Genomic DNA, 27,797 nt, shown 5'->3' on the forward strand with positions numbered 1-27,797 from the left:
CAAAGAGGATCAAATGGATGTCACGCCACTAGATATGATTTCCTGAAAAGGAACCACTTACCTTCCATGCAGGTTTCTGGCCAAGAATCCATAGTCTCAACCTCAGACAAACCCCAAAGGAGGAATGGTCTATTAAAAGGGTTAGGAGGAAGACTATTCTTACAAAATGTCAGTGTCGTGAAAGACAGACTGTAAATGTTTCAGATTAAAGGAGACTAAAGAGAGTTGATAATTGTGTGTAATAGCTGACCAGGACAAGAGGAAAAATATGATAGGAATTATTGTGTCAAATGATAAAAACTGGAATATAAAAAACAAACTATTACATTGGTGTTAAGTTTACTGACACTGGTAACTATAGCATGATTACATGAGAGAATAAACTTACTTTTAGGAAACACACATTGAAGTATTTAGGGATAAAGGACCATGATAACCAACTTTCCAATGATTCAGAGAAAAAAAAATGTGTACACACGGAAGAGAGAAAGTGCTGAGAAGATAAAATAATGGGTCAATCTGGGCAGAGTATGTGGGTGTTCATTGTAATAGTCTTATTCTTGCAACTTTTATTTCCAAATAATGTTTTTTAAAATAAGAAAGCACTGCTCACATTTAGACCCTGGCCCAGAGAAACACTGAGGGGGAGCGGTAGTTGGGTGGGGCCTGGCTGAATTTAGCAGGAGCCCAGCACTGGGAGAAGCAATACCTCCAGCCCAGCCTACAGGAAGTGGGCCCTGGAATTGTCGGGAACTATGATGCCAACTGCCACCTACCCTCTGCTCCCTCAAGGCCAGCCCTAGAGCTGGCTACCACACCAACAAACAGGCTTAGGACTGGTAAGTTTCATAAAAAGGGATTTATTGCCAAACTTCAAAAAAGGCGCTTCATAAGCAGAGGACACAGAATGCCTCCTCCCCAGGGAGAGGCAGAAAGGTGGCCAAAGCATGGGAATAGACCTACTTGCCCTGCCACGCCAACAGAAGAAGAAACTGAGGCCCAATTCCTGGCAGTAGATGACTTGGCTAAAGTCCAGCCAGTCCTGGCTGCTGATGGGGGAGGCTGTTCCCTGAGGGAAGATGACAGGGGGTCATGTGATGGGCACCTGATAACATTCTTGCTCTTATACAGAAGAGATGGAAGGAAAGGCATACTGTGGCATAGGAGCCTAAGGACTGTGGTTTGTGAAGGATGATGAGGGCTCATGAACCATGGCATTGCTGCTCACCTCTGCACCATCGGGGTACAGACCAAAGAGGAGACCTGCCTCTTCTGATCTCTGCCCACTGCCCTTAAGAACAAAGTGACAGTACAGTAATGAAGACATCAACCTGCACTGGCAGGTCTCAGTGGGCATGGCTGGTGGCTAAAGATGGGTGGAGCAGTGGGCAGAAAGGCCAGGGCCTGCTGCTGTGGCCCTTTCTTCTCTTCTGTAAACAAAAGTGCACTTGGAGAAACCTCCTGGGCAGGTCCTAGAGAAGTTGCCCCCATCCCCACCCCTAAGCTCCACCCTCAGTCTAGTTGCTGCAGCAGGATGAAACTGGATGTGCTCCCAGATCCAGGCACAATTCGGGTAGGGACTTGGGAGGGGACCAGGAATGGGCCAGGAAGGGAGAGAGGAGAAAATCCTCCTTCCACTACAAAGTTAGGAGGGGTGACCCACCAGGGGTCTGAGCTGAAGAGGGCTAGAGGGGAGAGGGAAGGGATGTCAGACTCCAGCAGGCCCCATCAGTGTACGAGGAGATGATGGAGACACTGGGCCTGTTTGATTTGAGGAGGAACCACAGAGACCCAGATAAGTCCCATCTGGGGAGGCACAAAAGTTGGAGGGGAATTCTGAGGGCTGATTTATGATAATCACATACAGGTTTTTTTTTAATGTTGACACTGGGCCACTCAGGGGTTCACCTCTTCGGGAGTGTGCAAGGCTAGACACAGCTAGTCCAGAAGTAAAAAACAAGTTAGGAGACCCTCTGGTTCCTCTTCTTTCCTGAAATGCTCTAGACTTGTGCCTCCAATTGCAGCTCATCAAAGAGAAGGAGGCTGCAGAAAATGCCCTTGCTTTGCAGAAAAATTAACAGGCCCAGAGAGGGGCCACACAGCAAATGCCTTCCTCACGAGACAGAAGCATCTGCCTCAGGAGGCCCTAGCTGAGTCCCAGGTTTCACCCAGCTGAGGGATGATCCTATAGCCTACACCCAAGGCCTCTGAAGCCATTCAGAATAAGTGCGAAGGAGGCTGACTTGGAGGCTGTCTGGGAACATCTAGAGATGAGAGGAGGGACTACAGTGGGGCTCAGCTGTGTTTTATTCAGAAGTCAGGAATGTAAACTACTGGGGGTGGGGAGCAGAGATGATGCCACCCCTAGAAACCCCAAGAACTGTGCCAAAGCCCTGGGGAAGTTTGGAACAATCACTCAGCACACAGGGCCTGAGTGTGAGCTCCCTGCACAGAGTCCCAGGTGAGGCCAAGCCAGAGAGACAGACAGTGGTGCTGGTTGGCACCTGGCACCACTGGCCAGGGCAGAGTGGGAAGGACACCAGGAGTTTCTTCAGGTCCTAACCAAACCCTGACATGCCCAATGGACCTCATTTCTCAACAAGGCTGGGCTTTGATGGGCGCAGCCAAGAGGATCTGCGCCTCTGGCCCAGCAGGCCTACGGTGCACTTCTCCTATAGAGGGTCACCAGTTCCTTCCGCTTCTCCTTTAGCCCAGGGGCTTCCTGACTTAGGTCTCCCAAATCTTTCATTTCCTGCAGGACCTGAGTGGCCTGCCTCAGCTGCTCCACAGCCTGGCTGAGCAATGTCTCAGCACTCACAGGGGGTGGCTCGCTGCCCAGCACCTTGTTCAATAGTTTCTCTGTCTGTTCTGAGGCCATCTTCACCTCCAGTTGGGCCCGATACAGCTGTTCCCTGGGCAGCCGTGGATGCCTGGAGCCTTCTCCAAGCAGGTCTCCAAGGGAGGAGCAGCGGGGATGGAATTGAGGTGGCAAGTCCCAGGGGGGCAGTGCTGTGGATGTCGTTGCATCCTCTCGGGCAGTTCCTGGAGCGCCTGCACCTTGGGATGGCTTAGGCTCAGGACCATCATCCACACCATTCACTGAGAACTCTGCTGAGCCTGGGGCAGAGGACCCAGCAGTCCCAGAACTCTGGGCTGGCTCAGAAGTCTCCATCCCACTCAAACAGGCTTTCATTTTCTGCGATAAGATCTTGGGTGGGGGTGTAGGGGGCTTCCCACCCCTAGGGGAAGCCTCTGCAGTCTCAGAACAAGGTACCTTGGAGAGTTCAGCACTCTCCAGAACAGAGAGCTCCTTGAGGCTGGGGCTCTCCCAGCTCACCTTCAGTTTGTCAGGCAAGATGCTGTTGGGAGGCTCCTTAGAGCCACTGTCCTCCCCCAGCAGGATCTCCGAGTCCTCCTGGCTCTCAGGTTGGGCTTCAGAGCTGGCTGAGACTGGGGTTGGGGCTCTGTCCCCAGAAGGGGGCTCCACCTTATCACTAAGGCTAGTCTTCTCAAGTGCTGGGGAAGGCTTAGTAGGAGGCATAAGGGGCTGAGGTGTCTTCCGGGGCTGGACCGCACTGACATCATTGCTGGGGGCAAACACTGGTGGCCCACTGTCCGGAACATCGAGGTCCAGGCGCAAAAAACCATCAGAAGCTGCGTTGGCTACCTGGTGGGGGGGATGGTATGTGGATGTCAAACAGGCTGAATGGTCACTGAGTCAAATGTAAATTCCCCCAAGTCTCAAGCTCATTCACTTCTGCTTCCCTTTCTGGAGACCTGTGTCCTATCTGCCAGTTCCTCTCCAGCCTTTGCCTAACCAGCTGAACACCAGGGGAGAGCCACTGTACCAAATGGGCTTGTCTCCCCACCTGACTCTGGTGACCCAGGGGACACCCAGCAGCCCAAGTTATGGGGATCTTGTCACAGAGCTTCAGAGATCTTGGAGCAGAGGTGGCAGGAGGCTTCTCTTAAGGTTCCTCAGATGTTGGGGATGCTGGCAGGGACCCTCACACCCTTTTACATGCCCCATGTGATCTGGCCAATACCTGCTCTGAGTCATGTGGAACTCCCACAGAAACATTCCTCCAGTGCGTGCGCGGCGCACACGCACACACTGTGCCTCCCTGAGCTCCTCTCAAAGGTCCCACCTCAGATCTTCCCCATGGGTGTTCCTGTTCTTTCGAGGACCTCAGCTCCCCTTCTGCAGCTCCTCTCCTTCAGCTGACAGAAAAGAATAGGCTGCCTCCTCTCCACAGCAAACCTTCTGATGACCCTGTCCCTTTGTCCCTCTCATGGTCCCTGCCCCTCTCATGGTCCCTGCCCTGTGCAGTGTCCACAACATCTCTACCCTGACTCCTTCTCCTAGAAAACGTGCTGCAAACATTATCACTTGCCTTTTCCTTGTTAACTGTGGATGCCAGCCTGGCTGCTGTTCCCCAGGTCTGGCCGCCCCCCTCTCTCTCTCCATGCTCTACCACTGATCTGCATCCCCAGCCCTTTATGTTTTATTTTGAGAAGGGGTCTCACTAAGTTTGAGGCTGCCCTTGAACTTGTGATCCTCCTGCCTTAGGGACTATGACTGTATATCACTGCACCCCATTTGGTCTCTCTCTCTTCCTCTTCCTTGGCTGATGCCTACTGCTCCTCTCCAGCCCCCAAATATTACGTTTGCTGAGGTTCTTTCATGGCCCCCAAAATTGAACACCCACATAAGCTGCACTGGTCTAAAAGGGGGTGCCCCCTTACCCCTCATTCTTGTTCATACATTCTCCCAAATTCCCTGTGCCCAATACCTCCCTTTGCCCAGTCTTCAGGCCTTTGACACCACTGACCACCTTCCTGCTCTGTCCAATCCCAGCATTCAAGCAAGCCTCGATAGCTCTTGTTTCCCAGTGTCTTCCATGAACCCTTCCCTTCTCATCCATACCTGAAGCCTAGGGGACCAGCGCCCCCACTTCTTTCTGTCCCTCAATCTAACCCACCAAGAGGGCCTCCAACTAAGCTCTGGATTGTGCCTTCCCATTCTGTTCCCAACTCTTGCACTCAAGGTCTCCACAAATTCCTCCCTAACCCTGTCTTCCCAGACCAGTCTCCCAAACCAGCAGAGCCATTGCACACCTTGAACTGCTCTGCCCCATGCCTCAGCAATTACCATTCCCTTTGCCAGGAATCCCATCATTCCAAATCTGCCAACCAAAACCCGCACTGTCCTTCAAGGGTCAGCTCAAATGCCAGTGGCTCCTCCACAGTCCTTCCTGCCCACAACCTCACAGCATTCTCTGTACAAAATTAGACACAGCTCTGCTTGGGGGAGTTTATGGACAGGTCTATTTTCCAACTGGAAGCTGAATTTGGAGGGTCAGGGACTAGTCTCATGTGTCTCAGTTTCCCTCTGGCCAACTCTGGCTAACCTACTATGTAGCCCATAAATGAAAAAGACTATGGGTTTGGGAACATCTACTCCCTGAGCATAATAGCACAAGTGCCCTCTTCTGTACATCACTCAGCAAGCCCAACTCTAGGTGTCCTCAGGAAAGAGATTGCCCAAGCCTGGATGCCACTCTAAGGAGTTGAGCCCCAGGCCCAACTGACCTCCCACCAACCAAACCGCAGGCACAGCCTTACCTCCTTCAGGTGGATTCTTGTTGGTGGCCGACGCCGTTGGCCCCCCCGCACCCGGTCCCGTGTCACATGCTCCAGGACACAGGTCTTGTCCACCTTTATCTGGGAAGGAGAGGGAGGCAGGTCAGCCCCCACCAGGCCTTGGGGAGAGTAGTAAACACCCATTGTCCTGACTTAGGAGCAGGGTCTGCACCCTGCATCCTCACTCGACAGGGATGGCACCCCACCACAGCCCTGTGGTGCCTCCTGCTTCTGGACCTCTACTTCTCTCTAAGTCTACACTGCCACTAGCAGTACCTCTGTCAAGTCTGAGGCTCTCCTGTTCTCTGTAGCTACACTCTTTGCCTCAGTCTTCCTGCCCAAATATGAGTTCACAGTGCTTACCCTTTAGTCTATCATAAATATCTAAGCAACCCTGAGGCTGCTGCAGGGTTTACCTGGGGAGTGGGAAGTGGGGAGAAGCCAGACCACAATCCCCTGGTATCTGCCTTCTAGCAAAGGCCTTCTCTGACCCCTGCCTTTCTCCCAGGCCAGTGGGGACAGTCCAGGAAAGAGCAGAGTCTCTACCCCATGGGCATCTCCTTTCTGATGGTCAGGAAAGTGGGTCAAGAGTAGCTGGAAAGGGCTGGGGATGTGGCTCAAGCGGTAGCGCGCTCGCCTGGCATGCGTGCGGCCCGGGTTCGATCCTCAGCACCACATACCAACAAAGATGTTGTGTCCGCCGAGAACTAAAAAATAAATATTAAAAATTTTCTCTCTCTCTCTCTCTCTCCTCTCTCACTCTCTCTTTAAAAAAAAAAAAAAAAAAAAGAGTAGCTGGAAAACCAGAGTAAGATTCACATGGGAAATCTGGGCTTTGAACCCTGGAGTGGCCTGTCCCTGTGATGGAGTGGGGGCTTAAGCCTGTCTGGAGCGCCAATAGTCTGTGTCCTCAGTGGAGGACAAGATTGGAGGTGAGTTCCAGGCCATGGCTCCTGTATCCTCCCCCAACACCCACAGTATGGCCCATCAACATTTTCCCTGAGAATAGGAATGCTTTCCCCAGGCAGTGAAGAACTAAGCGTGACACAGTAACACAGGAAAGAATGTAGCAGCCACAGCTGGGAGTTGGATCTGGATGTTAGGTGGGTCTTGCTTGGGAAGGTTTGTTTCCCTCAGGTCTCATCTTCTACAATCCAAGGTGTCACACAAGGTAGACTTCAAGGTCATTGTAGCCCAAACAGCTAAGGATCCATGATGTCAAAAACAAAGACAAATCCTCTCTAGGAGATCCTGGCCTCATGGGACATACTGCCCTCCCTGAGCCTGATCAAACCACGGTTGCCAGAGTCACCACTACAGCACAGATGGATGAGGTCACTGAAGACAAATAGGGAGATTCGGGGCTGCAAACCAGCCTGTAAACCTTGCCCGACTTCATGGGCAAACTGAAAGGGAGCACTCAGGCTGAGCTCACCCCCAGCCCACCCTTGCCTGGGCCACCTGCTGTTTCCAGTTAAGGTCGGGCTGGAAAAAGCCCATGGCTGCAATCAATTAAATTCTACCATACCACTTCTGTGCTTTTTTTTTTTTTTAATGGGGATTAAACCTGGGCACTTTACCACTGAGCTATATCCTCAGCCTTTTTTATTCTCCCAGCCCTTCTTATTTTGAGACAGTCTAGCTAAGTTGCTTAGGGCCTCACTAAATTGCTTAGGCTGATCTCAAATTTGTGATCCTCCTGCCTCAGCCTCCCAAGTCAATGGGATTACAGGTGTGAGCTACCACACCTGGCAACACACTTTTAATTTAAAATAAGTTACTTAATTATGCCTCAGTTTCATCTGTAAAATGGACAGCACCACCCACTTTGATGGACTGTTATGAAGGCTAAATGAAGTGTACCCCAGGTGTCTGTAGCAGTGACGTAAATGAGGAATAGTCTGGGACAAGGTGGGCAGGGACCTCTCCCAGACCACACATGGTGGCCAGCCCAGAACCTGGCCACAGGACTGAATCGCACCTCATCAAAAGCCTTGTTCTTGCCTCGGCTGATCCCTTCATTGAGGGCTTTGATCCAGGATTCTTTCTCTTCCCCACTGGGTGCCTGGAATTTGATGTCACTGACCTGCAAGGGATGGATGGTAGATATTTTATAGAGTTCACATTTATGGTCACATTTTCATGCCAGTTTCCAAAGTCAAACCAAAACGACCCCACAACAGGTCTAACATCAGCATTTGAAGGCGAGGGTAGGGAAAGAAGCAGAGAAGGGGTCCTCCCCTAGCCCATAGCTGCTGGAGGCTTGGACTGGCATCAACCTTATCCTGTGGAAAGAGCTTGAATCTGGACTCCCCCAAGCCAGCTGCCTGATCTCTGGGCTTCAGTTCACTTTATGTTTGTTTGTTTTTGTTTTGTTTTGTTTTGTTGGTACTGGAAATTGAACTCAGGGGAACTCTGTCACTGTCCCAGCCTACACCCATGCCAGCTTGATTATAATGACAGAGATAACAGGCATGAGGGGTGCCCATAATTAAGTATCACTGGAAACACAACCCCCCTCAAGCTCTATAGAGAGCCCTACACCCAAACCTGGCCCACCAAAAAAATATGTCCCAACTCCTAAAGTCCCAGGGTCTCCTTTCTGGCCTTGAATCAGACCATAATCAGGTCATTGGGGGAGTCAACTCTAGCACCCATCATACAGATGAAGAAACTGAGGCTCCACAGATGGGAGGGCACTTGACTAAAGTAGTCTAAAGTAATCCCTTCTAACTCCCAGCTTCCCACCCACATCAACCCCAATCTCTCCTCACTACAGGCAGGAGTTCTGGAGAGGCAGCTTGGAGTTCTGTCCCTACCAAACCTAATGGCCAGAGAGGAGATGAGAGGAAAGTATGAAGTTACCTCATGCAGTAGAGAGAGCAGTAGAGCTTCCCAGCTGGGTCTTAACCACTTACAGCTATCTGAACTTGGGCCTCAATTTTCTCATCGATAAAAGGGAATACTGCCGCGTGCAGTGGCACATGCCTGTAATCCCAGTGGCTTGGCAGGCTGAGGTGGGAGGATCACGAATTCAAAGCCAGCCTCAGCAACAGCAAGGCGCTAAACAACTCACCGAAACCCTGTTTCTAAATAAAATACAAAATAGGGCTGGGGATGTGGCTCAATAGTCGAGTGCCCCTTAGTTCAATCCCCAGTAGCCCTCAAAAAAAAAAAAAAAAAAAAAAAGACAGAGAGAGAGAGAGAGAATACCACCATAATCTGCCTCAGGGAGCTAAGAAGATCATTTAAAAATATGTTTGTAGGAAAATGCAAATTAAAACTACACTGAGAATTTATCTGTAGTTCAGAATGGCAGCCTTCAAGAATACAAATTAATGCTGAAGAGAATATGGAGAAAAACAAACATTTTTAAACTTTTTTTATTGATTTAAAAAAATATATGGAATGCTTCACGAATTTGCATGTCATCCTTGCGCAGGGACCATGCTAATCTTCTCTGTATCATTCCAATTTTAGTATATGTGCTGCTGAAGCAACCACCATTTTTACACTGTTGGGGAGATTGTAAATTAGTACAACCACTATGGAAATCAATATGGAGGTTCCTCAAAAGACTAGGCACGGAACCATCATATGACTCAGCTATACCACTCCTCAGCATTTATCCTAAGGAATTAAAGTCACCATGCCTCATTGACACATGCATACCCATGTTTATGGCAACACAATTTACAATTGACAAACTATGGAACCAGCCTAGGTGGATAAATCAGTGGATTGAATAGATACAGAAAATGTGGCATATATACACGATGGAGTTTTATTCAGCCATAAAGAATGAAATTATACATTTGCAGGAAAATGGATGAAACTTGAGAACTTTATGTGAAATAAGTCAAATTCAGAAAGTCAAAGGTCATATGTTTTCTCTCATATGTGGAAGCTAGAGGGGGAAAAAAAGGGGGAAAAGCAGGGTGGGGGAAATCTCATAAAATTTGAAGGGAGACCTTTAGAGTAGAGAAAGAGGACCAGGGAGAAGGGGGAGGGGAGGGAAAGGAGAAGTACTGGAAATGAAATTGACCACATTGCCAGGTGCAGTTTTGCATGTCTGTAATCCCAGCAACTGAAGAGGCTGAGGCAGGAGGACTGCAAGTTCAGGACCAACTTCAGCAATTTAGCAAGAACCTATCTTAAAATAAAAAATAAGCTAGGTGTAGTGGCACACACCTGTAATTCCAGCAACTTGGAAAGCTGAAGCAGGAGGATCACAAATTTAAAGACAGCCTCAGCATGCAGGGCACAGTGGTGCACACCTGTAATCCCAGCAGCTTGGGATGCTGAGGCAGGAGGATGGAGAGTTCAAAGCCAGCCTTAGCAAAAGCGAGGCACTAAGCAACTCAGTGAGACCCTGTCTCTAAATAAAATACAAAATGGGGCTAGGGATGTGGCTCAGTGGTTGAGTGTCCCTGAGTTCAATCCCTGGTACCAAAAAAAAAAAAAAAAAGACAGCCCCAGCAACTTAGTGAGGCCCTAAGCAATTAAGGGAGACCCTTTCTCAAAATTAAAAAAGGACTAAGGATGGGGTTCAGTGGTTAAGCACCCCTGGATTAATCCCTGGAACTAAAAACCATCATCATCATCATCATCATCATCATCAAAGTAAAAAATTTAAAGGATCAGGTATGCAGTTCAGTGATAAATATTCCTGGATTTAATCCCTAGCACTAAAAAAAAAAAAAAAAAACAGAAAAAAAAAGTTGACTAAATTATGTTATGTGCTTGTACAAATATGTTACAACGTAGCTCCATGGCTCAGCGTTTTAACATGTGTGAGGCCCTGGGTTCAATCCTTAGCACCATAAAAAATAAATAAATAAAAGATGTATCTAATTTATATACCCATGTTCACAACAGCATTATTCACAATAGCTAAAACATGGAAACCATCCAAGTGTTCATCAGTGGATAGAAGGATAAGCAAAATGTAGTGAATACATACAATAGAATATTATTCAGCCTTAAACAGGAAGGAAATTCTGACACATGCTACATATAGATGAACCTGGAAAACATTATACTAAGTGAAATAAGCTAGCACAAAAAGCCATAGACTATATGATTCTACCTATACAAGATATAAAAGTATTCAAAAATCATAAAGAAAATAGAATATTGTTTACAAGAGCTGGGAGAAGAAGGAATGGAAGCTTAGTGGTTTTTGTTTTTGTTTTGATTTTTTATTTTGAGACAGGCCCTTGCTGAGTTTCTGAGACTGGCTTCAAATTTGTGATCCTCCTACCTCAGCCTTCCAAGTACTGGGATTACAGGTGTGTGCCATTGTGTCTGGCTTCAGCTTAGTTTTATAAGATGAAAAAAGAGTTCTGGAGATGGATGATAATAACGGCTGTAGTATGTTGTAAATGTATTTAATGACACTGAACTAACTATACTTTAAATGGTTAAGACAGTAAATTTTATATGTTTTGACCACAATTGTTTTAGAAGTTGTTTTTTTTTTAAGTTTTAAAAAAAAGATAAATCTCAAGTATTGAATCTGGGGCTGGGGTTGTGGCTCAGTGGTAGAACACTTGCATAGCATGTGTGAGGCACTGGGTTCGATCCTCAGCACCATATAAAAATAAATAAATAAATAAAATAAAGGTCTATCGACAACTAAAAAAAATTTAAAATTAAAACAAATAAATAAATAAATACTGAATCTGGAGCTTTGCAGAGTGAAGAAATTCCCCAGTAGTAGGAATTAACGGGTTGCCTTTCTTCTGGATAAATAGTCTCAATTTTGTCATCTAGAAAATGGGATCACATGTCCTACTACAAAGCAATGCTGAGGGTATTAAATATGATTAAAGCCAGGCCCTGGCACACAGTAGGTATTCAGAAAATAGTTACTGAATGAATGAGCCAATAAATGAACTGGCCCAAGGTTCCTTACTTTGCCTTGTTTTGGGGCCACTGCCTACTCTGACCTCAAGATGCCCTAGTTCTTTGTTGGCAGTGGCCAATCTGCCCATCCCCCACCCTGGTGTTAGATAGCGCCTTCCCTGCTGCCACTCTCCCAGTTATGTAACACCACAGTACAGTCAGCCTGGCCCCCTCAGCATCCTCATTATATAACTTCCTCCTGGCCACTGAGCCTCCTCCTCATACAGGGCCTAGGTGCCCCACCTCCACACCAGGCATAGCCAAATGCTCATTTGCATGACCAGGGTAAATTCAATCCTGGCAGCAAATCTGCAGTTAAGTCAGAAACCCCAGGGTACCTTGGCAACTGTCTCTCAGTTCAGCCATCAGAGATGCTGGGGCTTAGGGAGAGACTGTGCTCCGTTCAGGGGCTACAAAGGCCACCTAATCCTGTGGTAGGAAAAGTGTCTAGGACCACCACCTCTGACCCCAACTTCTGCTCCTATTCAGGGGCTCCAAGATGGTGATGCTCTTCCCTGGTATAGGCCTTAGCATCCCTAAAAGCTTGAAAAGACTCTGATGCATGGCAGTAGCAAGGGAATAAGAGTGGAGCAGGAGGGCTGGGGATGTGGCTCAAGCGGTAGCGCGCTCGCCTGGCATGCGTGCGGCCCGGGTTCGATCCTCAGCACCACATACCAACAAAGATGTTGTGTCTGCCGAGAACTAAAAAATAAATATTAAAAAAAAATTCTCTCTCTCTCTCTTTCTCTCTCTCCTTCCTCTCTCACTCTCTCTTTAAAAAAAAAAAAAAAAAAGAGTGGAGCAGGAAAGAGTCAGATGGCTGTCTTTACTACTTTGGGACAAGAACAGAAATATGGATCCAACTCACCTTGTAGCCCCTTCCCCACTGGCCCAGCCCACCAGATGCAGGCTGGTGGAAGGGGTTTACTCCCCTGGGAGAGGAAATGCAAGGTTACAGGGGACCAAGCTCTACCCTAAGACATCCTGTAATCCTGGCTCAAAGAGCCAGGCATTCCACAAGGATGACTGGAATCGGGATGATTAACACAAATACCAAAAAGTTATGTCCTGAAAGGCCACAGGCTACACAGGTCCCTACCATAAGCCCTTTCAGGAAGTCCCAGGAACACTGGCCTTGCTGGGAGCTCAGATGCTAATAAGACTGGCCACAGAATAGGCCTACAAGGCCTGGGGAAGGGGGAAGGGCAGAATGGTAGAGAGGAAAAGTGGGGGAGGGGGGGAAAGGAGGCAGGAAAGAGGAAAGAGCCAAGCTGGCCAAGACCAGCAGGGCAGCAAGGCCCAGCAGTGGCCACCCTGCTTCCTGGCAGCGGCTGCTTGTGACCTCATGGGCAGGGGTGTCGGGATGGACAGGCAGGGGGAGAGGGGTATGTGAGACACTGGAGTCTTTGTTTATTTGATTAGAGGGGAAAAAAGCGGCCTCAGGACCAGACAGCCAGGGTCACATGACCTCCTGGCCGGCTGGAGGCTGCACTGAGGACCTCAGGAACACCCAGGGCGATGGGAAAGGCGGGAGGGTGGGAGGGTGAGAGGATGCAGGTGGTGCCTTGGGCCAGGTCCACAACCTGGGGAGGCAAGGGTCAGGGGCCTTGAGCTAGAGCCAGAGCCAGGCTGTACCTTTCCCTCAGGTGGCCACCACCACTTACTCCACGACTCCATCTTCCAACTGACTGCCCTGTTCCCAGAGTCACCCAGAGTCAACTTGAACTCTTAGTGGGGTTGGAGAATGGGAGAAGGGTGCTGGACAAAGAAGTTGAAAGTGCAGCTGCACAAACAGGCCTCCCTGAAGGTGATGTCCCAACGGAGCTGGGCCCCACCTCCCTCCTAGTCCCACCACCAGCTGGTTCTAAGAGCTGGAGAATGGAGATGGCCCACAAAGCAGCATGGACAGAACACAGAGGCAAGCACCCACACACATCCACATACTAGGAGGCACTCATAAAGACCCCAGCAGAACCAAGGCCAGGGAGACACTCAACCACACATAGGGAGATGCACACACAGACCTTCACATGCATCATACTCTGCATCTCAAACACACACATACATACAGTGCCTACTCAGAGAGACAGTGAGTGGGTCTCCAGGACAGGGTAGGGACTGAAAGATCCAGAGCCTGAAAGATCAAAATGTGACCCTCTTTTCCTCAAAGAAGAATTAAGCAGCAGATGTTAGGTGAACCTGGACCCAGCCACAGGAATCCTCAGGACACTATAAACCTGCCCCTGCCCAGGGGCACATCCTCCAACTCCCTGGAGTCAGAGCTCTATAGCCCTCTCCAGTGCAGACTTGCTTGCTTCTCTGCCCAACCCCCAGCAGAGTAGGATAAAGGGTTAACAAGTAAAGCATCATGGTCTCCTCCTCTTCCAGGGTCCAAGTCCCCAGGACTACAAAGAACAGAGCTCCTGACCCCTAAAACTGGAAGAGAAACAAAATGGCCTCCAGCAGGCCCAGATGAAACCTACTGCCCAGCAGCCAGCCTCTGTGACTCAGCCCCACTCTGCAAGGCTCCACATGACATGCAGAGGTTAGGGTGGGTGTGGCGAGAGCTAACTTAGAGCTGGCAAGAGGTGCTGCATGCGCCAGCCTCAAACCCAAATTCCCTCCTAACACCTGTGAAACTGCACCAGGTGCAACACCCCCAGACTACCAGTCAGAGTGGTGCAAACAGTAAACTTCATCTGTGCACAGACCAGGTCCCAGGGAAGACTCTCTCAGGCAAGAAACTTTCTCCAGCTACAGTCAAAAAAGGAAAGGAAAAGGGGAGGAAAGCTGGGGGCTGTGGGCCTCTTAGTTCTGGGTCCAGGAGGGGACCTGAAGGGGCTACCCAGGAAGGCCTGGGATAAAGGAGAGGCCACATCCTTACTCCTACCTGACAGGGTGTTGCAGAGCTAGAGACCTCACCCACAGCTTTCCTGCCTTAGCCCTGGGCCTCCTGTGAGTCCAGGGTGCAGAGAAGGACCAAGAGCCCCTCTTCCAGTGACTACTTCCAACCACAGCCTGGAATAGAGGCCTCAGGGCCTAAAAGAAGAAGAGGAGAGGAGGGATCTCAGTCTAGCCCTAAGTGCATCTCCCATCACCAGGGGCTGAGGAGCCTCCAAGACAAAATGAGTAGAAGGTCTAACCTGTGGTAGCCGCTAGGTTTGGGCCTCAGCCAACTCAATAAGAAACCTGCAGGCTCTGTTTCAAAGCCCAGACTGGTTCAGCCACCCAGGGGTGGTATTCCCAAGCAGAATCTGGCCTGGAGGGAGGCAGATAGAAGTGGGCATATCCCTACCTTGTTCCCTGGGGATCTCAGCAGGATAAACCGGTGTTTCCGTTTGAGGAGAGCACGCAGGTCCTGGCACTTCTCATAGCTACCCAGCTCTACTGTCTCCACACACTTCTGTTCATCCTGGGGAGAAAGACAAAAGGGACATGAGCTGATGAGAGCCAAACCCCACTAAGACTCAAAACCCAGGCCATGCCCAGACCCTGATCCCACTCAGGAAGGACATCACGTCACCAAATTGTGGATTCAGACCCTGGCAAGTAGACAATGCTCAGTATGTGCTGACTGGAAGGAAGCCCTCAAAGCTTACCATCCAGGCAAGAAATAGGGCCCCAAGCCCAGGGGTGGGTATTTGTCTAAGGACTGAATACAGTGGCCTAAAGCCAGAGGGGGAAAAGGGATGGCTGAAAAGACTAAGAAGGAAGCCTGTGCAGGACCAGAGGCCAGAGATTTGTGTAAGAGGTAGCCTTGGAAAAGAGATGCAGGATGTCACAAAACTGGGAGAAAGAAGACTTTCCAACTCAGCACAGTGATCCTGTGATTGCTCTCCAACTTGGCATCTTCCTGTGCTGATCCCTGGTTGGCGTGAGTGGCCCCTCATCCCAGGCTGCAGGCCACGCACAAAAAAGAGGGTAAAAGCTCATTCAAAGCATCCTACCCTGTCCCCTTGCATGCCATTCTGAGGCCTCAATGCTAGGCAGGTCAGTGGCCAAGACAGTCCCATCCTGTACCACTGTCCAGGCTGCCTTTCTGCCCACTATCCCTGACATATAAGGGTTTTCTCCTTGGGAACTACCCATCAGGTGCCTGTCTAGCAAGCTGCCTGGGACAAGCTCCTCCCTCATTGGTGGTCAACTGGTTCCTCTTCCAGGGAAGACCCAGATAAAACAACTTCCTGGGAAGCACCGAAGCAGGTCCTTTGGGGAAAAGGGGAGTACAGTGCTTTGGAGTCTGGATGACAAGTTAAAGTTAAGGAAACTTACTGATGTCTAACACTTAGTGAGCACTTTTGCCTCCCTGATTCTCCAGAGCCACCCAAGAACCTTTAAAGCCTAGAACTGCCAGGCACAGTGTCACACACCTGTAATCCCAGCTTGGGAGGCTAAGACAGGAGGACCACAAGTTTGAAGCCAGCTCCAGCAACTCAGTGAGGCCCTAAGCAACTTAGTGAGACCCTGTCTCAAAATAAAAAATTTAAAAAAGGGGTTGGGGTGGTGGCTCAGTGGTAGAGTGCTCGCCTAGCATGTATGAGGCACTGGGTTCGATCCTCAGCACCACATAAAAACAAACTAATATATCCACCTAAAACTAAAGATACATAAATAAATAAATTTTTTTAAAAAAATTGAAAAAATAAAAAGGGCTGGGGACATGGCTCAGTGGTTAAGCGCCCATGGGTTCAATCCCCAGTAACTCAGTACCTGCCTCATCTGACAGGTGAGGAGAATGAGGCCTGGAGATGAAGTGATTTGCTCTAGGGACACAGACACACATCCTGACCCCAGGCTAGGGTCTTTCTAGCACACTACATTCCTCCCAAGCACAGTCAGTGACTAAATGAGTTCCTTCTCAATAGGTTACTCTATACCAGTGGTCCTCCCAGTGTGGCACTTGGGGCAGCAGCATTGGCACCACCCAAGAACTTGCTAGAAATGTAAATTCTGAAGTCCCATCTCCACTGAATCAGAAACTTAAGAGCACAGGCTTGGAAATATGAATTTTAACTAGCCTTCCAAGAGATCTTGATGCATAAGAAAGTTTGAGAACCACTGATCTTCACCAGAGGTTCTCAATTTTGGTAGACTGGAAGTTATTAAAAACCTCAATACCCAGATTGGGGTTGTGGCTTAGCAGTAGATCGATCATCTAGCACGTGCGAGGCCCTGGGTTCAATACTCAGCACCACATAAAATAAAATAAAGTATTGTGTCCAACTACAACTAAAAAATAAATTTAAAAAAAAATTCTCAATACCCGTCAGGTGTGGTGGCACATTCCTGTAATCCCAGCAGTTTGGGAAGCTAAGATAGGAGGATTGCAAGTTCAAAGCCAGCCTCAGCAATGGTGAAGCACTAAGCATCTCATTGAGACCCTATCTCTAAATAAAAAATACAAAATAGGGCTGGGGATATGGCTTGGTAGTTGAGTGTCCCTGAGTTCAATCCTTGCTACCAAAAAAACAAAACAAAACAAAACAAAACCAACACCCAGGCAATATTATAGACCAATGATACTAGGATCTCATGGTTGTGAGGCCCAGATCTCAGTAAAAGCAAATGATTGTACAGTTCAGGTGGATAACCACTGTTTTACTCTCTTCTGCCTCTCAGGGAAAGGAGACTAGAAGCCAGCATTACCTGATCTCTCTATCCAAGTTCAATCAGGTATCTTTTCCCATTTTTGTTTCCATATATCTCTTTCCAATCCCTAAAACCCAATCCCTTCCAGGTTCCTCCATGAAGCCCAAGAGCCAGAAAAATGCTCTAGGTAGCTCCCATGCTGTCCCATACACTCCCCTAAGCATTGATGTTCTCCCTTCTTTGAAGTCTCTCATCATCATTTACTTCTTGGAGCAAGTAAACATCTGCACAGCACCTGCCAGGTACAGTTACCCTACTAGGTGCCAAGGGCACTGAGCCCCTCTATAGAGTAGCACAGGTTTATGTCCCTGCTCAGCGGGCTCGTTCTACCCTATTCTGTGTGTGTACCTCCTTTCTGTCCCTCCCTTGGTACTCTTCAAGAGGCAGCCCTAAAGAGGGACATACATATGACCAGTGTGCTACAATGAGTGCCTGGCTCAGAGTAAGACCCCAGGAGGTGTCCTCCTCCCTGGGGATCCAACAGGAAAGCTCCAGTGAGAGTAGCTCACTGTGCCTCATGTCCACAGGCCTCCCCAACTCGGCAACCACTGGCCCAAACGCACCCTCCTCTGCCTAGGCTCAAAAAGTCAGTCCATCTCTGCCACCCAACTTCCCATAGCTGCCTGTCCTGGGTCTCTTCTCACACTGAAGTGCTGAATCATCTGATCCTTCTGCAGCTCAGAGAAAAAAAAAAAAAAGAATAAAGCAGCAGACACTGGGCGGGGGCAGCATCTTTGGAACATCAGCCTCTGACAGCAAAGAAACAGTCAAGAGTCATCCATACTCAGCTGGTTCCTTACATCAGAAAGAGAAATTGAACTAATAAGCATTTTTCAATTCCTACTCCTGGGCCAAGCTCCCCCACAGCCGAATGCTAAGTTCTTGAAAGAAAGTTTTTAATAAGTGATCTTAAAAAAAAAAAAAAAAGGTATCATTTGGACTTTTCATGTTTGGGGGACATATAATCCTTCCTGCTTCCCAGGCATGGCCAGATGTAGAGCCAGAGTCCAGGACAAGTCTGGCAGTGCCTGACAGGCTGACAGCTGAGAGACTGTCACTCAACTCTTGTAGCAGCTGGTACTGGGGGAAGCTGTGACAACCCTCTTTATTTATAAAAATATCCCTCTGCTGCCACATTCTCAGCCGTGGCACATCCTAATTTGGTGACAGCCGCAGTACGGAACATCTGGGGGACTGTCTGCACACACTTATCTCCTTGCTCTCTTCCCACTGCTTCACTGATACCCGAGCTCCAGGAGCCTAGGGACTTAGGACAGGCAAGGTGATTCTCAAAGGCAGCTTCTTTAAATGCTTAGATCCAGGTTGCTAAGTCTTTATGGACCTGGGACAATTATGAATTTGCCAGATACTTTAAGGAAGGTTGAGAGAGACTGATAAAGAAGAGGGGCAGGCCTCCCCTTCTACCCTCATGTATTCCAGCTATCAGACAGTGGATGGACCCTCTGATAGCCTCAACCCAGAACCCAAACTGCATCAACAAGAAAAAGCCACCTTTCTTCCTGAGTCTTCACCTAGAGTTTTACTGACTCTTAACACACAATTTTAGTATCCTTGGATGTCCGAATTTCAAGCCTGCTGAAACAAGGAGGGGCACGAGATCTTGAAGTGGGAAGATGTGAGGACTGTGGGAGGCACAAGCAGAAGTGGCGGCAGCAGCTTGAAGTTAAAGGAGAAAGAAAAGCTAAAAGTAGAGTCTGATGGTACAGAACAGATGGATGGGTTTTCCTTGCTGGTGTCTCTTGGTAGAAAGGGCACTGAATTTAGTTCTAGACCTGACTCCTCCATTCACTGTGAGATGCTGAATTCACTGTCATCTTGCCACCCCGAACCTCAACATTAAATTCTGTAAAATATAAATGATGACCATTCTTTTTTTAATATCTTTATTTTATTTATTTACTTTTATGAGGTGCTGAGGACCAAACCCAGCACCTCGCACGTGCTAGGTGAGCGATCCACCACTGAGCCACAACCTGAGCCCTGTTGACCACTCTTATTCCCACTGTGAAGAGAGGTATGTAAGAGTTCCAAACAAGTATGAAGTATTAATTATTATTTCTATAACCATCACTGAATGTTTTTCTGGAACATTCACTTATATGGAACTTTGCCCAGAGACAGGAATTTCCAGTACATAGGCCTACAGTTGAGGAGACTCACACTGGTTGCACATATAGTTCAAAGAGTTTTCATCCAGGAACCCTAGAGGCATCATCCCATGTTACAAATGGAGACCCAGAGGAGATTAGGCACTCAGGGTGGCACAGCAAATCAAAAATGGAGGAGGTCTTTTAGCCCCAGGCCCAGGGTCCTCCTACTGGCCTGGCTGCCCTTACTTTGCCTTCTGCCCCAGAATCCCCAATAACAGGGCCAAAAAAGGCCTCACCTCGTTCTCGTAGACCAACAGCTGGGCTTGGCAGAGAAGCAGGTAGCGGTCTTTCCAGAGCCCCAGGAGGCCCCCACTGCTCTTCTTGATCCAGCCAGCCTTGTCTGCTGTCCGAGCTCCCCGAGGCTTCTCACTCCCCTTCTTCAAACCCTGTAAGACAGCACCAAGACATGCCATGAGGGCTGCTACCACATGGTCCACAGGCAACACAAGAGATGTGTGTCTGGGTTGGGCACCTAATGACATCATCCTATGTGAGGGTCCCCAATACCTCTAAGGCAGATATTCTTTTTTTTTTTTTTTTAGGTCTTCAGTATCCTTGTTGATTTTCTTTTTTTTTATTGATTATTTAAAACATTACATAGCTCATGATATATCATCTTTCATACATTTGACTCAAATTGGGTTTTGAACTCCCATTTTCACCCCAAATACAGATTGCAGAATCACATCTGTTACATATTCACATTTTTACATAATGCCATATTAGTGACTGTTGTATTCTGCTACCTTTCCTATCCCCTACTATCCCCCTTCCCCTCCCCTCCCCTCCCATCTTCCCTCTCTACCTCCCCTGCTGTTATTCAATTCTCTCCCTTTTTTTCCCTCCCCCTTGCCCCTCATAACCTCTTATAATTTTATGTATCATTGAAGGTCTCCTACCATTTCCATATGCTTTCCCTTCTCTCTCCCTTTCTCTCCCCCCATTCGTCTTTGTTTACTGTAGTCTTTTCCTCATGCTCTTCCTTCCTGTTCTGTTCTTAGTTGCTCTCTTTATATCAAAGCAGACATTTGGCATTTGTTTTTTAGGGCTTGGCTAGCTTCGCTTAGCATAATCTGCTCTAATGCCATCCATTTCCCTGCAAATTCTATGATTTTGTCATTTCTTAGTGCTGCATAATACTCCATTGTGTATAGATGCCACATTTTTTTTATCCATTCATCTATTGAGGGGCATCTAGGTTGGTTCCACAGTCTAGCTATTGTGAATTGTGCCACTATAATCATTGATGCAGCTGTATCCCTATAGTGCGCTCTTTTAAGGTCCTCAGGGAATAGTCCGAGAAGTGCGATAGCTGGGTCAAATGGTGGATCCATTCCCAGCTTTCCCAGGAATCTCCATACTGCTTTCCAAATTGGCCTCACCATTTTGCAGCCCCACCAGCAGTGTACAAGTGTACCCTTTTCCCCACATCCCCGCCAACACTTATTGTTGTTTGACTTCATAATGGCTGCCAATCTTACTGGAGTGAGATGGTATCTTAGGGTGGTTTTGATTTGCATTTCTCTGATTTAAGGCAGATATTCTTAACCAATATCAGAAATAATAACAATAGGGCTGGGGATGTGGCTCAAGCGGTAGCGCGCTCGCCTGGCATGCGTGCAGCGCTGGGTTCGATCCTCAGCACCATATAAAAATAAAATAAAGATGTTGTGTCCACCGAAAACTAAAAAAAAAAATATTAAAAAAGAGAAATAATAACAACAATAATAGCAATTACCACCTTTCTTTCTTTTTTTTTTTTTAGAGAGAGAGAGAATTTTATTTTAATATTTATTTTTCAGTTTTCAGTGGACACAACATCTTTATTTATTTTTATGTGGTGCTGAGGATCAAACCCAGCGCCCTGCGCATGCCAAGCAAGCGCGCTACCACTTGAGCCACATCCCCAGCCCAGCAATTACCACCTTTCATTGAACCACTGTTTCACATTTCATACACACAATCTCATTTCCTTTTATAACTACCCTCCAAGGTGGTAGTATCATTATCCAAATGTTATAGCAAACTGAAGCTTAGAGAAAAGAGAAGACTTGCCAGAGTCCCATAGCCAAAGGGACAGAGCCAGAGTTTAAAGTACATTGCCAGGCACAGTGACACATTCCTGTAATCCCCGTTGTTCAGGAGACTGAGGCAAGAAGATCACAAGTTCAAAGCCAGCCTCAGCAACTTGGGGAGGCCCTGAGAAACTTAGCAAGACCTTGTTTCAAAATAAACAATAAAAGGGGATGGGGATGTGGCTCAGTGGTTAAGCCCCTGTGTTCAATCCCTGATATCAAAAAAATAGAAAAATAAAAATAAAGGAGGTCTCCATGACCTATGTTCTACCCATTCCACCCTTCTATCTCCATGTGTTCATTCAACCAGTCAACAAATGATGCACTGAGCACTTATGTCATGGAAGAAAAGTAACACGGTCTCTGTTCTCATAGGGCTCACAGCAGGATGAAAGAAGAACTGAACAAATAAACACCCAGACACAAACACATAAACCAGTGTGAAATGGTATAAAGGACACAAATAGGGGCCAATGAGAGGACAGTGGGGAACTGGTCCATGTTGGGGTGGCCCATAAAAGCCTCCCAAAAGAGAGAACTTTTAAGCAGAGATTGGAAGAGTAGCAACCTGCATCTCCAGCCCACTCTGCAGCCCTAGTTTCCTGCCCCAAAGTAGGAGGCTCTTCTACCTTCATCCACACCCCAAGCCAGGATCGTAGGGTAACCATCCCACCTGGTTCTAAGAACTCTTTTTATTTATTTATTTTATTTTATTGTTTTTATTGAACTCTTCTTTCAACCAGTTTGTACAGGAGTTAATTTTAAGCTCTTCCCCTGGACAGGGCAGCCACACTGTACCCCTGGGTTAGTCACTGACATTGTGTACCTGTCCATTACTTGCTTGGGTGGCTGGGTGCTAGGAACATGCCTACCAGATGCGGTTAGATTCACTTCTAGATCCGCTGTACTCAGCCCTTTTCTTTTACACATTCTGGACGCTCAAGAAATATCTGTGAAGCCAGGTATAGGAGCACATGCTTGTAATCCCAGTGGCTCAGGAGGCTGAGGCAGGAGGATAGCGAGTTTAAAGCCAGCCTTAGCAACTTAGCAAAGCTCTAAGCAACTTAGCAAGACCCTGTCTCAAAATAAAAAATAAAAAGGGCCGGAGATGTGGCTCAGATGTTAAGCGCCCCTGGGTACCAAAGAAAAAAATAGAAGTTGTAAGAAATAAGACCCCAAGAGGGCAGGGATTTCTGTTTTGTATAATGCCTGCCACACAGTAAGTGCTCAAGAAATGTCTATTGCTGAATGAAGATAAGGCATACAAAGCAGTTCCTAGGATACACTAAATTTGTAAATGACAGCTGTCATTCATGTTACTGTTGTTGTCATTGCCATCTCCTCTGGCTCTCAGGGACCTTCTCCCTGGTTCTGGTTCCCAATTCTGGACAAGGCCTTTCTGGACTAAAGCTGCTGGCCTTAGATCTCCAGAAGCTCCAGGAATGTGGGGAGCTCCCTAAGGACCTCTCCCTAAGTTATAGATGGGAAGAGAAATGGGGCAAGTGGGATGGTTCCTAATGGTCTTCCTAGATTTAGGAATGAGGAAGTGGGAAACTGGCCAGTTAAAACCACCCTGTCCAGGGTAAGAGGAGACTTCAAGGCCCTCTGACAAGAAGCAAGAAGCTCACTGGTTATGGTGGCACATGCCTGAAATCCCAGCGACTCAGGAGGTTGAGGCAGGAAGATCACAAGTTTGAGGCCAGCCTTAGTAATAAACAAAACCCTAAACAACTTAGAGAGACTCTGTCTCAAAATAAAAAGGGTGAGTGGTAAAAAGTTGAGTGGTAAAACACTTCTGAGTTCAATTCCCAGTACCAAATTTTTTTTAAAATAAATAGAAGGGGGAGGCTCTACCATACTATCTTGCACCCAAACTTCCCCTAAGTGACCCTAAGTGACCCTCAGTGACCCTGGCGGACTGTCATAGGGCCCAAGACTGGAAGGGAAGAACTGGGAAATGGGAATCCCCAGCCCTACATTTCACACACTCATAACCCTCCTATCAGCAGCTACACCCCTGCTGGCCAGCTCCTGGACCCTCCATGCACTGGATGGGCATTCTTAGAATGGGTGTATTTTGTGGTACTAGAGATTAAATCTAGGGGTCCTCTACTACTGAGCTATATCCTCACCCCTTTTTATTTTGAGACAGGGTCTCACTAAGTTGTCCAGGCTGGCCTCAAGTTTATAATCCTCTTGCCTTAACTTTTTTGGGGGGCTCACAACTACCCCATGAAATCTCACATCCCTTTCTAACTCACTCCACTTATGACTTCTCCTGCCTGCCTCACCCACTGCCTGACACATGAAAACTCCCTACCAGCTGGAAGTTCTGGGGGCCAAGGCTGTAACCTTGTTCCTTGATCACTGTCACTTCGGTCATGGGTGTAGCACACCAGTGCCTAGGATACATGACTAGATTAACTACAGAAGTAAGCCCAAGGCCTGGAAGGATGGGTGGGACCAGGATAAGAACTGGGCAGGAGGACTCTTTGGGACAGGGGAGGGGACAATAGAGGGGCTGCAGATGGTGTGAATCAAAGCCCAGTCATCCTACAGGAGGCCTGGCTGGAGGCCATGTTCCTACTTGCCTCCACCCTCCATCCAGCCCCTCAGACCTCCTCCCACTAGAGGGCCTGGCTATGACCCAGTAAGTTTTAACAAGGGGCCCCTCCCCTTGGCAGGGTTCACAGGGGAGGTTTTGTCCAGCTCAGCCCAGTTTCTCAGCCTCCTCTCCTCTTATTGACCAGCTGACCACTGTTCTCATTTTGCCCTCTCCCCTCCCATCTATCCTCACCCTGGCCCTCTCCTACCCACTGTGAGTGGCTCCTAAGGCTCCCTGGACACCAGCCTGACTTCCCTATATCTGACATGAAAAGATGTCTGGGTCATTCATTAAAAAGAAAAAAAAAAAAAAAGCCAGGTCACTCTGACCCTGTGCACAGAAGAGGACAGATGGAAAGCCTCATCAAACTTATGACAGAGACAGAGACCAGAAGAAACCTTCTGGCATCTCACATCACAGGCAGCTATGACAACCTTTGCCCTCAGACTAATCCCAGTGATGCTCTGATCAAACTGCACTAAGAACCCATCATGTCAGAACCCTGTGATGAAGCAATCAGAGAGTAAGCACAGTCTATTGGGGGCAAAGCAGACCCTGAATAAAGGAAATCCCCAGTTTGGGGGCTAGGTGGTTATCCCCTGCTTGAGGGGCTCCTATATGTTGAGAGAGATATCACATTTACCTTGAGGGAGCCCCAAGTGGGGTAAGGCCTTGGGTCAGTCTAGGCAGCCCTCACAGAAGGTAGGAGGTAGATAGGGTGCTGGGCCAGGTATACCCTGGCCCAGAGAAGGAAAGGCAAAAAGAGCATTGAAGACCCTAAACTCTCAACCCCTTCACTACCAGAAAATGAAAGTACAGCCCAGAAAGGGCAAGAGAGTAGCCCAATGTTACAAAACCAGTGCTGAAACAGGACACTGCCCTACCTATATCAAGATGGGACAGACAAGTGGGCAGCCTAGAACCAAGGAAAGGCATGACTATGGGAAGGCAGTGGGACAGAGTCTGAGGACAGACGCAGAAAAACCTATATCCAAGGTTTCCAAACTTACCCCAGGGATAACAAATCCTTTTGTACATACGTCATCACTTTTATGGACCCAAATCCCTCTTATTTTACAGATGGTGAAACTGAGAGCCAGAGAACACAGGTGGGCAGATATTCAGTGCCCAGTTTTAGTACTTCCTCACCAAGCATCAGCCTGACAGGGACTACCAGCCCACTGAACAGAGGATATCACTGAGGCTGAGGGGGCTTGGCCCCAGAGTGGCTGGGGTATGGCAAGGAAGCTCAAAGCTAACTGAGAGCTAAAAGCAGCCATGTGGAAGTGAGGTGATGTGATGGCCTGGGGTCATGGGGCAGAGCAGGTTACCATGATCTAAGAGGAGTTTCAGAGAAACAAAGATGGGTACCGAGGCCTAGAGAGACAAGGGAAAGGTACTGGAAGTGGGAGGAAAGGAGAGTTAGGGATGCCAATGACAGGCAAGCAATAGATAGCTCTTCCCTGTGTGGGTGAGGTTTTGAGGTTGGGGAGGAAGTAAAGCAGGCAAGACTTTAGATGGCCCAGATACTCAAGAACTTTTGGTATCTGGAAGTCAGAAAGTATCAATGTTAGAGATTAAGAACCAGAGGGAGCACAAGGCTGGGCTGAGCCCAGGAGGCCCCAGGAGAACTTCCTTTAATTGGGGGACAGAGCATATCAGGAGATGGAGTAATCCTGACCCACATCCTCAGGGAGCAGGGGAGGGGCCTTGCTAGAGAGCCCAGTCTTCCCAGCAGGAGCCCGGGGCAGTCAGCAGCCCCACCCGTGACAGCCAGAAAGAAACCACAGCAAATCACAGTGGCCTGACTTTGCCCCTTACCTCAACCCACCCAAAGAGAAGGGGCCACAATCATAGTGCCAGGCATGGGGGAGGAGGCTAGGCCCTATATTTTATAGAAGAGGAAATGCAGGCTGAGAGGGGAAGTGACTTATCTATCATCCCACAGAAATGGAGGGCCTGGCCTGGAAGGAACAGACAGCCTGGTTGCTCCTGAAAAGTGGCATCAGGAAGTAGGGAGGTGGTCACTAACTAACAGGGACACAAGCAGCCTTGTCCACTCAGGGCTCCCCAACAGGCCAGTTACCAGAAGAAGAAAAGCTTCATCTTTCCTCTCCACCCATCCAGGCAAAAACACATCACCTTCCCTTGGGTTGGGAGGAGCAGAAGCTGGGAAACCTCAAAGGATAAGAACTAAAGTCATCTTCTTATTCATTCTACAGGCACACATTAAGTACATGGTGTGTGCTGAACCCTTGGATGACAGGCTGCTAAGAGAAATGAGTTTGTATGCACAGGGCAGAGGTCACAAGATTACCTGACCCCACCCCAGATCAAAAGTGTCCAGAGAGGGTAGAGGGAGGCTCAAGGGGTATTGCTGGTCCAATCTTCAGCTCTTCCAGGAATTATCCCTTCCAGGGATGTGGGGAAGGTAGAGACCTGACTCCTCAGCTGGTGTGTCCTCAGATTGATGAGGAGCAAGGGAAGAGGAGTGGGGAAAGGGGACTCACAGGGACTTACACAAGAGAAAAAAAACAATTTCTTCAGGCTTCCTGCCACCGGACACGGCTGCAGCCTCAGATTCCTTAAAACAGGGACCCTGGGATCTATAGGACCTCTCATCCCCTATCAAACTCACATACAGGGTCTGTCCCCTCAGGATCCAACCTGACCAGCAAGAGAAGTCAACGGTAACGGAGTTCAAAGACAGCAACCTAGGCCACTTTTAAGAGGTCATTAAACTCGCAGGAACCTCAGTCCCCCATCAATTCAATGGGAATAATAACAACTAGGATTTCCCCACAGTCAGCGAGCAAAGCCAAAGATATAATGAAGGAGGATGAGGTCTGAAAAGTGCGGGATGCGGACCCCTACCCCCCGCCTCTGCTCCATCTGCCTAGGCTCAGCCTGGAAGTAGGAAAGGGAAGGGGTTCCCGAGACCAGTGGGAGTGGGGCGGGCAAGAACGGGGGCCTGAGCCCGGGACCCCAACCCCGTAAGGGGCTCGAAGACCCCAGCCCAGACCCCGGCTGGCCCGGCCCTCACCTCCTCCTCCATGGCGAGTCCGCTGGGGTCCGGCCACTCCGCCGCTCACTCCCCGCTCCTCGCGGGCTCCGCCAGCTCCATCTACCCGGGGCCGGGCGGCGGCTTTCTACATTCTGTCCCGCCCGCCGCCGGGGGCCCAAGAAACTTCGGGGGGCGGGGCCGGGGGCGGAGAGAGGCTTCCGGGGGCCGGGGGTGGGGCCCGGGAGAGAAAGAGGCGGAGCTGGCGGAGGAGCCGGGGCGGAGCCTGGGCGGGGCTGGGCGGGGCTTGGGGACTGGGCCGAGCAGCCTGGGCGGAGCTGGAGCCAGAGGAAGAGGGCGGGACTGAGCGGAGAGAGGTTTCCCCGACCCGCGGAGGGATGGGGCCTAGGAGCGGTTACAGCTTGCGGGGTATGAGGCGAGGGGAGAAGGAGGGGACTTCCGGCCCAGGGGCGGAGGCGAAGGATGCGGGCGGGGCGGGGCTGGGGCGGGGCTGGGGCGGACTGAGAGTGCCCGAAGGGTTAGCGGGCTGTTGTCTTTGAGGTTTCCTGACCGAGTGGGCTGTGGTTGTGGGACTGGACCCAGCTGCCCTGGGAGGCCTAGAAACGAGTGAACAAAGACCTACCTCCTTTCTTCCCAGACGCTGGGGTAGTGGTGATGACCTAGACCTCTTCTCGCAGAATTCTCTAGGCGGGGCCGGGCCGCGGTCTCTATTCTAAGGGTCAAGC

At 48.9% G+C, this 27,797-nt stretch overlaps 1 protein-coding gene across 1 annotated transcript; it reads right to left on the reverse strand.

Annotated features, from left to right (window-relative positions):
- Positions 1-1,216: 1,216 nt before the first annotated feature.
- Positions 1,217-27,214, reverse strand: PLEKHO2 (pleckstrin homology domain containing O2). The gene is made up of 6 exons (XM_081293612.1): positions 27,094-27,214; positions 19,607-19,756; positions 14,846-14,962; positions 7,625-7,729; positions 5,626-5,724; positions 1,217-3,667 (listed from the first exon to the last, which is right to left on the reverse strand). Exons 1-6 carry the CDS (start codon positions 27,103-27,105, stop codon positions 2,657-2,659), a joined length of 1,494 nt encoding a protein of 497 aa, XP_081149738.1. The 5' UTR covers positions 27,106-27,214; the 3' UTR covers positions 1,217-2,656.
- Between the last annotated feature and the right edge of the window lie 583 nt (positions 27,215-27,797).

The sequence above is a fragment of the Spermophilus citellus genome (genome assembly GCF_964194105.1).
Source record: "Spermophilus citellus genome assembly, chromosome: 4".
Classification (NCBI taxonomy): Eukaryota; Metazoa; Chordata; class Mammalia; order Rodentia; family Sciuridae; genus Spermophilus; species Spermophilus citellus.